Source organism: Pyrus communis, chromosome 13, assembly GCF_041283825.1.
Source record: "Pyrus communis isolate YQ-2024b chromosome 13, ASM4128382v1, whole genome shotgun sequence".
NCBI classification, from domain to species: Eukaryota; Viridiplantae; Streptophyta; class Magnoliopsida; order Rosales; family Rosaceae; genus Pyrus; species Pyrus communis.
Genome location: NC_142577.1, coordinates 12784523 through 12801603, shown reverse-complemented (window position 1 = coordinate 12801603; position 17081 = coordinate 12784523). Strand labels below are relative to the sequence as shown.

At 34.9% G+C, this 17081-nt stretch overlaps 1 protein-coding gene across 1 annotated transcript; it reads right to left on the bottom strand.

The window, feature by feature from the left end:
- Positions 1-1145: 1145 nt before the first annotated feature.
- LOC148691785 (uncharacterized) lies at positions 1146-1553 on the bottom strand. Its single transcript, XM_088683411.1, has one exon. The coding sequence runs from the start codon at positions 1551-1553 to the stop codon at positions 1146-1148; it is 408 nt and encodes a 135-aa protein (XP_088539537.1).
- Between the last annotated feature and the right edge of the window lie 15528 nt (positions 1554-17081).

The window sequence follows — 17081 nt, the reverse complement described above, 5'->3', positions numbered from 1 at the left end:
TACCTTGACTTGCAATCTAATTGATTCTATACTTCTGCCTTATAAATTTTGAAAGCAGCAAAGACACTAGACTTCTCTGTCAACAAGTATACATACCCAAACCTAGAAAAGTCATCTGTGAATGTAATGAAATACTTGTAGCCATCGTGTGTTTGTGTTGGAAAAGGTCCACAAATGTCTTTGTGGATTAGTTCTAACAGCTTTGTACTTCTAGTTGAACCCTTTTTCTTCTTGTTTGTCAATTTTCCCTTAATGCAGCTGGCACAAATTTTGAAATCACCATAGTTCAGTGATGGTAGAATTTGTTCTCTAGTTAATCTTTGCATTCTCCCTTTTGAAATATACCCTAATCTCTTGTGCCATAACTTGGATGAGGTGTTATTTGTCAGTGTTCATTTATGCCCAATTATGTTCACCACACTTATTGGTATATTGCAGTTAAGTTTGAATATGTCACCAGTCAATACTCCATCACCAATTAGGTTGGAACTTCGAAATATTGAAAAATCAATCTCATTAATATCAAACTTAAACTTTGATTTAACAAGCTTACTAACTGAGACTAAGTTCCTTCTCATGGAAGGTCAACCAAATCTAGCAAAAAACCAGAAAATAATTCAAGCCTAACTACTCCAATGAACTCCATTGCAACTCTAGCTCCATTACCCACGAACACTGACACCTCATCCTTGTTTGGCACCCTCTTACTAATGAACCCTTGCAATAAGTTTGTTACATGAATTGTAGCACCAGTATCAAGCCACCAGGTATCATAAGATATCTAAACCAAATTCGATTCAAAACAAACTAAAATTTTATGCACCATACCTTTGTTTTTCTTACTCTCTTTGTTTTCCTTCCAACGTTTATACCTAGTGCACTCATTTTTCTGATGTCCTACCTTCTTGTAGAAGAAACATTTCATTCCAGTACCCTTATGAATTCTCAGATGGTTATTGCCCTTATTAACCCTTCCAGCAGCCCTTTTGTTGTTTCTCTGTGGAAGGTTGTCTTTCTCATTGGGAGGATTGACATTCTCCACTGCATTAACTTGTTTCTTCCCTTTATCTTATCGAATATTTTGCTCTTCATGCACATAAACTCGTTCAGGTCCCATTTTTCTTTCTTAGCTATTTAAGTATTCTTCAACTGAGAGTAATCAGGAGGTAAGGAATTGAGGCAAGATGAACTAGAAAAAGGTCATCTATTTTGATGTTAAGTGCATCAAGCTTTGCAGCTGCATCAACCATCGAGAGAATGTGTTCTCTCACATCACCACCAAGGTATTTAGTGGCTATAAAAGTGTTCATGAGAGTTCTAGTTTCTGCCTTCTTGGACTCTTTGAACTTTGCTTCTATGGAATCAAGGTATACCTTAGCATTGTCTGATTCAGTGATAGCCTCTTGAACCCTATCAGACATTGATCTTTTGATTACTAGCAATGCCATCTTGTTAACCTTAACCCATTTTTCATATTCATTCTTCTTTTCTGCAGTTGTATCTTCAGTAGGCTTGGTCGGTTCATTCTTTCTTAGAGCTAAATCGAAATCCATGAATCCTAGAGTTATTTCAATATCTTGCCTCCACTTCTTATAGTTGTTTCCATTGAGTGTTTGAATTAAATTCAGGGAGCTAATTACTGAAAGATTTTCAAACGAAAATAAACGTTCAAGACTCTATATTCTGTATAACTGAAACAACTCAACCTTTGTTTGGTTTTTCAAGTTTAATCAGTATCAATGCAAAACGTATAGATTGCATAAGTAATGATATGACATGAAAGCCATCCACCTTTGTTTGGCAATTAACCTTCACAACTCATGCATCTTATATGTCTTCACTAAGCTATCAATAACCTAACCAATGTCGATTAGTCACACCTTTATTTGGGGATATAACCTCATTGTTATGGCTAGATCAATTTAAACCTTGAATTTTTAGCAGTTCTTGAATGATTGGAACAAATTTGTTGTGTTTCAATCATATAATTACATCTCAAAAAACATTGATCATGACATAACTTTCAGCATGTTATGAACCTTAAAACCTTCAATTAGCAAACATGCTTAACAATCAGGACTTCTAAAGTAAACAATTTCTTAGTTTTAATAGGCCAAAAAACAGTTCTTTACATCAGTTATGCATGGTAGGCAGTTTAGGGTTTCTGTGAATGCAATCATAGCACAACATTCATGGCACTTGTTTGCAGTTCTCTTATGCATATTACTTAGTTCTATACTTAGTCGAGATGCAAGGAAAGTATCTCAAAACTTCATACATGCAAGTATTAATCATAGCAGCAAAAAAGACCAGAATCAAAAGTTTAAAGAAATATCAGTTCATTAATATTGCATGCATGATCTTATGTATGTCAGTTCTTTATGGATTTTAATCACACAAACTAGGCTCTGATACCAACTGTTAAACCTAACACGTTCATGTATAATAAAACACCATTGATCTAACCTTGAGAAGACATCTTTCTAGCACTAGAAGGATTGCAATTGTAGCAAGCTCTCCTCAAACACCTTAGACTTCGAAGGTTGGTCTTCAGCACACTCACCACCACTGTATTACTCAAACCTATGGGGAGTTCTCCAAGTATGTGTATTGGTGGTGTATGTAGAGACCTTCCCTTGGTAACCCTAGCATATATTCCCTTAACCATACACTAGGATTCCTTATTGTACAAGGATATAACCTACCAAATCTCAATCCAAATAGGATAGTATCAAGAGCCCTTATTCTCCAATTATAACCAGGTTATATTCCTTTACTTGGAGTCCAAGTTATAGCTTATAACTAAACCCTAATCACACTTACATTCCACATCAATCCTTATTAACTATATTGACCTATTAGTCGTTGGATTAAAGTCTAACATCCAACACAATGAACTTTAGTACTCCTTCCGGTAAGCACTTACACATAGTGTTGATGCATGAGCATTTGGCTAGGTTAGGACATTCATTAGATGCTTTGCAGGGAAATCTCACTATTGGACCCCTTGCTTCTACTCCAAATTGTAGACCTGCAATATCATTTTTCCTTAAGTAATATTAAATTTGCACTTTTCTACTTAGCTACTAATTCTTGAGGTTTTTTTTCCCTGATCAATACAACCTGAGAATTAGAAAGCAAAAATACATAAACATGTATAATCCCTCTCTATATAGGCATCCTCATATGTTAAAAAGTATTGGTGAGAAGTATTTTACCACATGTGGCAATCAATAGCACAAGGTAGAAAGCTAACTTGAGTCAACCTTTCTTCATATCTCTCTCGATTTGTTGATAGATAGAGGCAAAATTATGATGATTTGGAGTTGCGCTTTGCTATTAAACTTCAAGTTTATGAGTTACAAGTGTCTCCAAAGCTACAATTATACGTATGTCTCAATAAAAAATAAAATAAAATTCTTTAACAAATTGGTTGCTGCATAAAATTATAAAGAAATCTATTCACCTAAACATTATGGTAAAAATGTTGACAAAATCAGATTGCAAATGAGTCAGATTCGCATTGAAGCTATATGATCCTTAAGTTACTAGTACTCTTAAAACCAAAGATTTTATATAGCTACATGGATTAATTTCTTTAAATGTGCCTCGATATAGTTGGATCCCATTTTGGATTATGTTGTACTTCGACAAATTAATTAAACTAGAATGGTAACTAAATTGTCATGATCATAATGCAAACTATATGAATTATTCCATGCCAATTGCCACAGGCGTGTGACGAGAAGCTAGTAGTAAAATAAAAGAGGGACTACGAATCGGTAATACAATTGGTAGATTGGATATAGGTTGGGTTAGGTAGGATGGGTTTTGTGGATTAGGGTGGGATTCGAATTTGGGATTTGATTTTAGAACTTGGGGCTAGGCAGGGAACCCAGGTTTTTAGGTTTGGCTTCTAAATGGACTGAAGTGACCAACTTGCTAACTTTTTCAAACAAATGTCATAATATAGTTGTTGAGACCAATATGTTATTTGAGTTTTTTTTTAGTAGAAATCTTATTGTCCCATATTGCTCACACCAAAAGTTTCTCGCACTTTATAACTTTTTTTCCTTCTTACCAAGTGATTGGAAAGATGGACTATGAAAAACAAATTTGGACTTGGACCTTGGGTTTGGGTTTTGGGTTTTGGGGATTGGGCTTGGACTTTAGTATTAAATCCAATAATTAATTTTTATTTATTAAATTAATTTTGATTTAATTAATCTTTTTATTTTCTAATAGACACATTTTTCCGAATGAAGTCTAAGAACGTTTAAGGACATTTGAAAAAGTTTGAGGAAAAGATGAAGCCACACACCCTTTATGTTAAACAATCTCCTCCCAAAATCATATTTGTTGCAAACAGGTATATGACTACTATAAAGACACGCATCTGCATATCATTCATATCACCGAAAATCATTCTTCCTTCCAATACTAAGCATATTGAGAGAACCACAAAGAAATTCGCCATAAACTAAGTTTTTCGATGCTGGAATCCTAGTTTAGATCGTTGAATCCTGGTGAAATCAAACGCGTACAAAACTATAAGCACAGATTATGAGCGAATTTTTGTTTCAAGAACATTGCGGTGTGCAAGTCTCGATCTTCATTTTATCTGTTTAACATTAATTTGGTTTATTCATACTACTTAGGTTCAATTTACTTATATTGTTTAATTAGCATATTTAAATTCATTTATGCGCGCGCGCGTGTGCGTGTGTGTGTGTATATATATATATATTTTTTTTTTCATTGATTGTTGACAAATATCCAACATGTCTCAAATGTCTCAATTACCATCTTGATCCCTATATAGCTATTGTTAAACATTAAACATTGATTCAAAAACATCAAGATTTTGAGATTGTAATTAGAAAATGATGGAGAAAAATATAGCAGATGAGGAGAAAGCAAGGAAATTAAACTGGCTTTACTCGCAAGTTTAGAATAGTTTGTGCAAGTATGAGGCTAATCTCATAAAATTTAATGACAACTTAATTCCAATCAATTAACTTAGCTTTATTAACAAGACAACGCTAGAATCAACACATAGAAAAGATCAAACTAAATTAACAAAGTAAGAAAAACTACCACCAACCTTATTTTTCTCGTGTTTTGTATGCAAGTTCATCTAATTTCAGATTTCACAATGAAGACTCTACACAAATTCATGGTCAGACACACATACCATAAGTTTTCAAAGTCTGAAACCTCTTCATTATCAGACATAGGTTCAGGTACTCCTAACATGCAAACAACCTTTGGTCAAGATTGACTTAATAAGTAGAAACAATAAGGGACAATCATCTTTTGATCCAACGAGGAATTAGTCTTTAACAGAAGTGATTGCAGTTATAGATCTTCTAGTGAGGGTTTTAACTAAAAAGCTAGTAAATAATTCTTTTTGTCAGTCTATTAGTGTTGATCTGGTCTTAGCTTTCCATTCCAGTTTATCCAGATCAATACAACGTCCTCATCGGCCTTCGATTCTGGAGTACTGTTTTCATGCGGGTTAAGATCTAGGTCGAATTCTTTGTAGCTCGTCAACTGACTCCCCCGACTGTGATTGCTATGCTGATTCATTAATGGGAGCGCTAGAACTTCGTTTTCCCTTCAGGATCATCTTCATGTTTTTGATAGTAGCGCGCCACCATTTGGTCTCCTTTTATTTTTTTACCTTGTATGTAGAGGTAGTGGAGTTGATTCTATCAAGAATACCTATCTTTTCTGCAACATCTTTGAAAATGACATTCACTTCTGAATCATTGTCTACCAAGACCCAATTGACCATGGCGTTGGGGATTTGCATTTTGACGACAAGAGTATCATCGTGGTGAGTGGATGCTTCAAGGTCTCAGTTGAGGAACATCAAAATGTTGGAGTTGATGGCCAGTGATTTATTGATTGAAGCTTCTTGCAAGTTGTTTTCCTTTCCTTCCTGGTGTTCCCCAAAATTTCTTGTTCGTTGTATATGCAATTTACTCTGGAAGGTACCTCTTTCCCCAAATTTTAAATAGGATGGAAATCTTGAAGTCTTCTTAAATTTCTACAACACCTCTCAGGGGTAGATTGTTGAGGCAGCACTTCAGGGATCAGATCAATAATCTATATGGGGAATTGGGTCGGTGTTGCTCGGGTCAATGCCTCTTTAAAGCGAGAAGCAGCTTCTTCCAAATCTTTCCCTCATTCTTTCATGTCAGCTAATCTTGCGAGTTCTTTCCCTAGTAAGCTTCGTCGAACATCCTAGAAGGATAGACAGATTTCCATAACCTCCTCCCATAGCTCGTCTATGGCGGTAGCCTTGTTGATCTCTTGGTTGGTACCGTGTGTAGGAACATTGGGTTCATAATAGGATTATTTGGGGGAAACCTCCATAAAGGCTGAGTGATTTGGTCAAGAGGAATATGAATTCTCCCAATGAAAACACCAACTATTGGAACCAAATTTGTGCACCACTGCAGATGGTGGAGGTAGAAATCTGAGTAACTTGCAAAACATAAAACAACTGTGACCAAGCCTAAGAACAGTGGGTTGTGCTGACCAAAGGTCATCCAACGGTCAAATTAGTAAGCAGTGTTAGACCCAAGCAGTGGTCAAGAGAATTAGTGTCGAGATGACGTTACCAGAGACAAGCCCTAAATGGGTGTATTTATACCAATCAAGAGAATACCATTTTAAGATAGAATCCTTGTTCTAAGATGGGAGAATCCTAGAGAATATCTAGAAGTAAATGCTACACCTTCTTAGAAGTTGTCATTACTTACGGTGCACGCCAGTTCCTCGATTTTAGGAACTCCAAGACTTATTTGGAATCTGATTGTGTCTATATCCTGATAAGATCTCGTGTGTTGCGGAGTAAGCATGGTCATACCAGTAGAGCCACTTGGACTTCGCATATTGCCCATGAATAAGGTGATGGTGGCAACCTCTGCTTCGTTTGGTCCAACTCCGCTCGGAGTTGTTGAGTCCATGACCAGACTTCTGAGGTAATGATTTTCTAATTAACCTTACTTTGGCCCTAGAAAATTATGATCCCATAGAATGTAATATGTTGCTTAATGAACTTAACATATTCAAAAGTTTTCCTTTAGGTGTAGCATTTACTTATGTGCTTCTCAACAATCGAAGCCACAAGAGATGAATTATCCTACACACAATTTGGAGCTAGCAGCTACTGTTTTTATTCTTAATATCTGGCGGCACTGTCTCTATATGGAAAAGTGTGGTATCATCATATCATGCCCCGACCTGGGATAATAAATTTTGTTTTTCTTGAGTTAAGGCATGAATCACATCCCAATTATAGAATTAGGAACTTCTATAATCAAGATGCGATAAAAGAAAGTAAAAATGAAATAAGAGCATTTCTTGAACATTAAAATTCTGAAGCGGAAGTCTAGTGATACTAATAATTTACATAAGGATTTACATCGCACAAACTAAACAACAAAGGTTCCTTATTCTTTTGTCTAAAACTTGAGTGTTACATATGAAAACTCTAATGGTAACTTCTAGTTTCTAGATGTTGTATAAAGACCTTAGGTTTCTAGTTCAATACCTGCAAGATCTATAAAGAGGTGAGTGAAACCATATCTCAGTAGAGACATATCTCAGTATATTATGGGTCAAATTTGGTTGAGAAATGAATGAGTTATACCAATTCAAAGATTGCATAGAAATTCGGCCATTTATACAGATTCCGACGAGGTTCCCAGTGGCTGGCGGCAGCTCCGGCGACCGAAATATTCCTTGCATCGACTTTTACAAAATTTGCTTGAGAACCCTCTTAGGCTAATTTCGATGCCTCAAGTCCGTTTTCTAAATCCGTTTGGTGAAATTTTGAAGTTTTAACGTAGTTGACCGGCTCGGTGCCTTGGTTGACTTTTCGGATCAACTGTTGACTTTTTACGAATTTTACTCGGGATCCCTTTTAGGGTAATTCGACGCCCTGATTTCAAATCCGCACTCCATTTTTCTAAATTCAATCATTTTAATAGGCTTTTATTAATTATTCCTTTTATGTACTTAGGTGCGTTTATTAGTGGTGACCCGATCCTCTCTTGTTGAATGGCTTTTGGGTGACGAAGTATCTATGAGTGGAACCCTTCTCAAATTGCACATTTTTATAAAATATTAGGCTTGCATGCATTTCATATTTCATGAATTGAGCATGTTTTATATTATGTTTTATGGATTTCTATATTTATGGTTTATAGGGAATTTATGATTTATTTAAATTGCTTTTATGAAATATTTATGGTTTATCTATTTACGGCTTATAAAATGGCATATTTAGAGAAATCACGTTTATGAAAATTCTTATGATTTTGGATGATGAGATTTTGAATTCTAAGCTTGGTATGAGTTTTTGAGATGCGTTTTATGTGTTTATCTAGTGGGTTATCATACAACACATACACACAACCTAAGTATGTATATGTCTATGGCCATAGGACACAGTCGAGGAGCAATGAAATATTATTACATACTCCCAGCTTCACTGGCAAAACCAGTGTCGGACAGCTTCACTAGCCATGGCTAGTGTCGGTGTATTATGTTATGTTTCTTCTCTGGCGTAACCTAGAGTCATACAGCCTCGTCATCGGGTGATGGTGCCTACCATATTTCTTCACTAGCGTAACCCAATGTCGTACAGCTTCACCCTCGAGTGATGGATATTCCTTCGGGCAACTATGATACCCATAGTTGAGTACATCATCGTGTTGATTTTTGAGACTCGTTGGTTTTGCCTTCAGGCGTATCACTACCACTTTTATAGATGATTTTATTGTATGAACGTTTTTATAGCATGTAGAGTTTTTAGAAAAACCTATATGTAGTATTATATGGGTTTTCAAAACAAGGGGTTAGTATGTTTAGAAAGAAAATGGTTTTCTTATTATTAGTATTATTATTATAAACTTTGGTCCACTTACGATCCTGGCATCATGACACTTTCGCATAGATATTTTTAAGTCTTCTCAGTGTAGGATCCATTCCTTTGTTCGTACCTTTTATAGTAATTCTTTCACATTATTCTTTATTAGTTGTATGCCCTAAACACGTCCCTGCATTCTTATATTTCATTATATATAATTTACTTATTTTATTTACGTTTTCTCTTTCTTCATAACTTGCATGCATGTTAAAATGGCTTCGTCACCCTCGGGTGTTGGCCAGCACGTGCCCATCCTAGTAACTAAGGGATATCGAGATTGAGGCATGTCACTAGGTGGCTATGACCAGATGACGTATCAGTGAGTGGGCTTTGTTTCAAGCGTATATTATATATATACAGTTTTCAATAAATGCTTTGATGAAGTGTTTTCACCTCATGTCATTTTTCATATGCTTCAATGATCCAATCAAGGAGTTTTTTATGCCTCTCGACACTTTCCTTGCATAGGCACCAAATCTCATCCTGACTATGATCTTGATATATCATGTAAACTTCGTAGTTTTAGCACTGGGTCTCACTGGACGTGCTAAAATGTTGACCCTAAAAACTATCAAGCCTAGGTGGCGCGTCGGCCGAGTAATTAATAAGTTAACTACGTCCTTCAATTGATGAAGAGCATGCCAACTCGTCGGCCGAGCTCGGCCGAGGAGTAAAATGTGCTGATGTTGCGTTGCACGTGCTGCTAACTTCTTGATCTTGCAACTGCGACCAAGGAAGGAACACGTCTCGACCTTCGGGTTCCAGAGCCTGAAGACAAGGCTGCTAGTCTTGTGAAGTTCACGGATCGTCGACGTCGGGTTCGGTCATGGTGATTATATTCATAAAAGTATAAGTACGTCGAAACAGTATCAAACTATATGGACACAAGTACTCAAAAAAGATGTATGTCTTGATGGTAAACGTGGTTTGCCGTCAGAATGCCGAACTCTAAAACTTACTTATGATTATCCAATCATAAAACAACTCGGCGTTCAATGTGTCGAGCCCACTAATCTGTAACACCTCACTTCGCCGAGAAGGCTAATGAGATGACATCTACTAACAAGAACTCAAAGATCCTTCTTGGCCGAGACTTAGATAGATAACTAGTCAACCTTGACGCAATGTTGTTTATCCAAACTAAATGTGCTCCAGGGTTGGCTGAATCTACGGCAACAGTGTTGTTTATCCAAACTGAAAATGTCACCGGTTGCCTTCACAATGTTGTTTCTCCAAAATGAAGATGTGTTGGCATAAAAAGAAAATAAAAGTCTCAAGGTTGTTGAGAGATTTCGCATAGAGCGAGAGTTTGCGCATGGCAGTTTGTGTGTTGAATGGGAGGGACCCTTTTTCAATTGCCACTACCTCTGTATTTATAACGCTGCTCTCGCTGATAGTCCAAGCCATAAATTTATGAATCTTCTGATGTGTCACAGCTACTAGAAAATAATCTCTTAGTCTTCTGATGTATCATGACTACCAATGAGTAATCCATGAGTCTCCTTACGCCACAAATCCTTAATATTTAAATACACCACATCTGACCAAATAATAATGGCTTTTATTCCATTATCACATGATCAATGGTCAAAAAATTACCACACCATTATCTTTTGCTAATTTGTCCATCACATCATGTCTATAGGCTGAAGCCTACTCCCTTTTTCATCTATATAATCATCCCAATCACATCACATCACCATCTCACAATTTCACCTTCATCTCCTGCATTGATTAATTGCTGAAATTAATCCAATAGTAAATGCACTGCCGTATGCCGAATATCTCCAATTAATTTGAATTGTAGGTTAGAGATAATATTTGCATCACGTTTATATGGTTTAAGAAGAAGCCAAGATAATTGACATTAAAAGATAATTATTATGATAAAAACCATAATATTATCCCTTAACAATAACAAAATTATCTTCACTTTTCTATCTGACGGTTGGAAGGTATGCTCACTCAATGGCCTTAATTGCACGGGCCGATGGTGTAAATTTGGGTCCAAACAGTAGTACTCTTGCATAGATTATTACACCCAACCTATTCATGTAGCTACTTTTTACATGGACTTGTGTATCTGCATGTTTATTAGCACATTTTGTTACAATGGTTGAGATATTTGTGTTTTGCCTGTATCCTTAGCATAATTGTTGTTATACTATTCGCTTGGTTTTTCATACTTATATGTAGTATGATTTTGAAAACTATATGAGTTTTACAACGAGAATTACTATGTTACGAAAAGGAAAGTTTTAGTAAATCCTAATATTTTGTGCGCTAATACTTTTTATTTTGTGCCGTTCCAAAATTAATAGCTAGACTTTATTGCAAGCAAGGGTTCATTGGCAGATTCTAACATCCACTTCTGATAATATAGGAATTTTATTCCTGTTAGTTTGTATAATATCCATCCTAGGCACGATGAGAGTATTTTTACCTTTACCCACTTTTATCTACTCTGACACTGCATGCATATGCAATAAGGGTTCATCACACATTGTGCACTCTCACTCTTAGTCTAATTTAACTCTAGACTTCGCTTTTAATTTATCCATACTTTCACACAGCACTTGCATGGTATCTTCATCACATTCCAGGTATCAGCCAGCATGCCTTGATTTTGATGTCCATTAGGTTGGGTAAGTGACGGAGTCAATATGGAGTCATTGGCTACTTATTACCCCAATAGCTTCATAACCCTAATGCATATTTGTTTGTACATTTGTATATGATCTATATACATAAATGTGGAAAATTAAAAGAGTGAGACAAAAATACTTAATTACAAATTATTGCTTCTTTTCTACAACCCCATGTATAGTCACTTGTAAATCTTGTTTCTTTCCTTTCTATTTCTTCTCTTATTTCTTGTCTGCGACCTTATGGTGCATAACAAGTGTTCGATGAAATTCTCACTCAATAGTCCTCGGCAAAAATCGATAGAATGCGACATAATTCGACATATACCCACCACTGTTCTAAAAATCCCCGCCTAGCGCCGCCTAAGACTAAGCGGCTGTCCATTGGCTCGATTAGTCCCTAGCCTTTTGAAAATTAAGAAAGTGTCCCTATACCCACTTAGGCACCCGCCTAGCTCGTAACTCTCACTTGAACATAAAATCAATAACTCTTATTTTGCATTTTATCTTTTTAATAAAATGTAAGAGACTTGTTGAATACCTGGATGAACACTCATTATATGCTTGTTTCCCATGTTTTCAAAATGTTCTAATACTTTATAATATTTATGTCATTTTATTTTGCAAATTTGTATCCCAATACAATTATGTTTTTTTTTTTTTTTAAGTATATATAGGCACTTATTTGTACAATATATAATAAATTTACTTAAGTCCGCTTATTTTGCCTAGGCTCCTGCCAAGATACCTAAGCCCTAGGCCCCAGGCCGCCGTTTGACTAGCGCTTAGCGTCTTTTAGAACCTTGGCACCCACCAGATACTCGACAAAATGATCCAATGAAGTTTTTAATGCAAAATTTGACCCATTGTTATAAAATTTTGGCTCCAAAACTGAATCGGATATGCTATGAAGCCCATGTTCTCCTATTAGACGAGGTTAGTTTATGTCTCTATAAATGAGATTACTAATAGCGCGTAAAAAGACTAGCAATTTGGTAAGGACCTTCCCTTCGATGGGAATTTTGGGAAAGTGTCTCCTATTCGAAAAGTTATCCAACAACTTTCATACTCATAGTGAAATATGGCTTCATGTATATCCATAACAATAGGTTGACGAAATGGAAGTGCTATTAAGGCACTTCCTACAATTAGGGATGAGCAAAATACCTATGAGTTTGGGCAACCGCCGTTCATTTAAAATTCATGGTTACGGTTATGGGTAACTGTTTAGACGAATAAACGGTTATGGATGTAACCGTTTAGACGAATAAGTGGTTATAGATATTAATCGTGATTATAAACGGGTACCTATTTAACCGTTTATTTTAATATATGTAGAATTAGAAAGAAAGAAAAAAAACTAAAACCCTAAATTAATAAATATTTAGGTCGGAAAGATCTTGCTAATTTTGAGTTCAAGTTTATTTATCACGCATTGCATACTGAATATATGTTGGTTGGAACTTGGAAGGGATGCAGGGCCTCTCGGTCTATTAATTTCAGAGTGACGATCTCAAGTTTAGTGGTGTCTGATTAGTATTTTCTTCATCTTGCTAATTGCGGTTATAAATCAATGTTCCATGATTATGTGTATCGATGGTGCTCTTAATTAATTTTCAAATTTTTATTGCGGTTATAAATTAATGTTTGATGTTCAGGCGCATGGTTACTAAAGAGAAATTTCATCGATTGTCAAATATGACAATGTTTAAGGGTCAGAAAACAAAATTATGACAAATTTCTTTTTTAATTTTTAAGTTGTTAAAAAAGCATGTAAATGGGTAAAAAAAATGGTAAATGGATAAAAAAGGGTAAACGGGTATATGTGGTTATGGTTAAACGAATACGCGGTTACGGATATGGTTAATCGTTTATAAATAGTTATGGGTATGAGTATAACCATTTATGCAATTACCCAATGAGTAAATGGTTATGCGGGTAAAACATTAAACGGTTATGGGTAAATAACCGCGGTTACCCATCCGTCATAACCATTGCCCATACCTACCTACAATCAGCGCTAAGATGATTTTATTTTTTTAATGTTTGAGATAATAAGGTATAAGTCCATGTCCCCATACAATTATTAAGTATAATCCTGGAGATTTTACTTATCAATTGAGGTACATTGACTTCTAATCCAACTAAATATTTCTAACCTTATACTTTGTAATGTTTTTCGAATGCGTTTTATACCCTTAGGTTATTTTGGGCATCTAATCTATGTATTAATGGGATGAATGTTTAATTTATTTTTCTTTCGCCAATTTTATTTTGGGCAATATTAATAAATGAGAATTTCAAACTTTTACTCACTTTTCACTAGGCCAACATCTTAGGGGTGGGTTCAAAAAACCGAAAACCGAAAAAAACCGACAACCGAACCGGACCGAGGCCGAAAAAAACCGAACCGCAAAAAAACCAAACCGAAATTGTCAAACCGAACTGAACCGAATCTGACCAGTTCGGTTTCGGTTTTTGAGGCTCGGAAACTGAACCGAACCGATATATATATATATATTTTTTTTTTTGAATATTTATAAATAGTTTAGTCATACAATCATAACAAAACAGAACCTGTTGCCAAGTTGGTTTCAATGAAACTTTACAAGCTGGAGGCATGGGTTCGAACCCTCATGCCTCCAAGATTTGTGAGGTTATTTTTAATTTTATAATCTTTTTAACAAAACCCTTAAACCTTTATTGCATTTGATTTTGTTAGATTATTTTAAATAACATTTTAATTAGTATCTTTTCTTTTATTATTTCTATGTAGAAATGGCAAGTGGAAGTTCCAAAAAAGGTGATATGTTGCCCCCTAGGCCACCCAAGCGTTAGCAAGCAAATTGTCGTTGAAAAAGTACGTGGATCACTCTCATTGTGGGGCACTTGAAAGTTGAAATTTGGAATGTTTATTTTAGTCTTTTAGATGTGGAATACTTGAACTTTGATGTTTATTTTAAGTTTGGACTTTTGGAAGATTTAAACTTTGATGTTTATTTAACTTTGGACTTTGGAACACTTGATTATAATTAAACTTTGAATTGAATGTTTATTTTCATTGTCTTTGAGTTGAGACTATGATTATATTAGAAATTTGGAATGCTTATTTTGAGTCTTGACGATTATGTTGAAATAGGACTTATTACAAAATGGATGCAAGTTGTTTTCATATATTTTTTTTTAAGCTACTTGGGGAAAAAAGCAAACAAAAAAAAAAAAAAAAAAAAAAAAAAAAAACCGAACCGGGCCGAAACCGAACCGAGAAAACTGAACCGAATACAAACCGAACCGAACACAAACCAATAGAAAACCGAACCGAACCGAACCGAACCGAACAGTAATTTTGGTTCGGTTTCCGATTTTCGCAAAAAACCGAACCGAACCGAACCGAACCCACCCCTACAACATCTTATTGAAAATACACAAAGGGTGAGGAATTCGTGCTAAACCACATGATAAATTAACTATAATAATTTGATATTGCACTTATCGATTCTGTACAAAAGTTGAACCTAATAGCTCCCAGGAAATCAGTTTAATTTTGAACAATGATCTTTTAAGATTGTACATTTCCTTTAGGATATGTCATACCATTATGTTTATTTGTATTTATTTTAGAAAACTATTGTCCGCACTCCAAAATTACAATTAGATTTTTATAGTGGTAACAACAATTATCTATATTTTATTTTTATTTTTCAGTTATCATTAAGATTTCTTGCTTTGTGCATACAAGTTTGTCATTGCCTTAAAAATGAGTTTTTGTTGTCAAACGCATTAAAAATGAGTTTGTATGTCATAAAAGTTTGGTGAATAACAGCCCCCTCTATCAATATTTGTTAATAAATATTTTAACTATTAGCATTTAGAGTTTCATCCAACCTCACTATTTTTTTTTTTAACAAACGATATTAATTACGCTAAACGGATGGGAAAGTGGGTTTAGCCTTATAATGGACAAATAATAATGTGGTTCAAATTCATCCTTAGCGAGAATCGAATTTAAAACTTTTAACTTACAAATGAAAAAGAAAACTAATACACCGTAGTACTAAATAACTCCAACCCCACAATTTTTGTTGAAAAGGATTTTGCGAATATTCGCCATTGGACAAGATGATGAAGTGGGTGCAAAATGATAAAAGATGCTGGTGTTTGCCAAATCTGACGATCCATCATATTCAATATATGTGTGCGTACAAATATGAGAAGATAAATATAAACAAAAAGGCTAACTACATTCCACATTTTATAGTTTTTTGAATGATTTTTATAAAAGGCCACATAGTTGTGATATTTTTTTTTTGTATTATACTAATAAGGTATTAAAATTGTGTCAATTTGTACTTTCAGTTTAATGGAATTCTTGATTACTCATTAAATCGATAGCATGGTAAAAGCGTGAAATAATAATTGGGTTGGGGCATTTGTACCATGATAACCTTAAAAAGTCATTAATTTAACAAAAGATTAGACGTTCAAATCAACTCATAGAATAAAATGATGTTTACTTTATGTAATGTGATAAAATGGAACCTTATGACTTGAAAAGCATCTCAGTATTTCTTTCAATTTTCAATATTTTTATGATATTTGGAGGCTGTCTGCATCATCGGCTAGTTTTTCACTAAGTATCAAATTTAACACAAATATAATAATCTCTGTCATTTATCCAAAATTTAACATGAGATTTCTAATTTATAAGTGAAGAAGAATAAGAGGAGAGAGCTGGCTTAGCCTCACAATGAGTTAGCAGTATATGGCTCAAATTCTCTTTTTGCGAGAATCGATCATTTTATTTATAAATGAAGAGAAATATCATTAAACTTAGTTCGAAGTAATAAATCATGTTAAACCTGTGATGTGTAAAATGTAAATGCCTAGAGAGAGGAGAGAGAGAGGAGTCCCTAACATGACGCCCCACCATAGGCTTTATGGGCAAATCACGAATGATGGCCGGTGACCGACTTTTTCCCTTTCCCGGTTTTTCTCTCTTTTACCCTCGCAAAGCGGAAGTCAGCCCTCTCCACCACCAACCATAAAGTGTGTCTCCCACCACCGTTTTCTTTCCTTTTTTACCCTTTTTCTCCCAGTTCTTTCTTAAATTTATTTTACAATTATTGAATTTACAAAAATACAACAAAAAATAAAAACAAATGAAAATTGTGATTCAGACCAGAAAAGTATTTGACAAACTGCTGCAGAAGCTCCAACAACAACAATAATCGCTTCATGTTCGACTGATTGATCCCAAAACTTAATAGGTACTCGCGTTTCTTTCTTTTTTTTTTTTTTTTTTTTTTTCATTTCACCTTTTCCCTTTTGTTTTTTACTTGTGATGATTGTTACCATGGGCCAAAAATTGCAGTAATTCCCTCCAAATAAATTCTGAAAAGAAAGCATAAAAAAGGCAGAAAACACAATAATTTAATTGCTATAAATGTTAATAAAAAATCAATATCTAATTGAATAAGGGGAATTTACAGTTC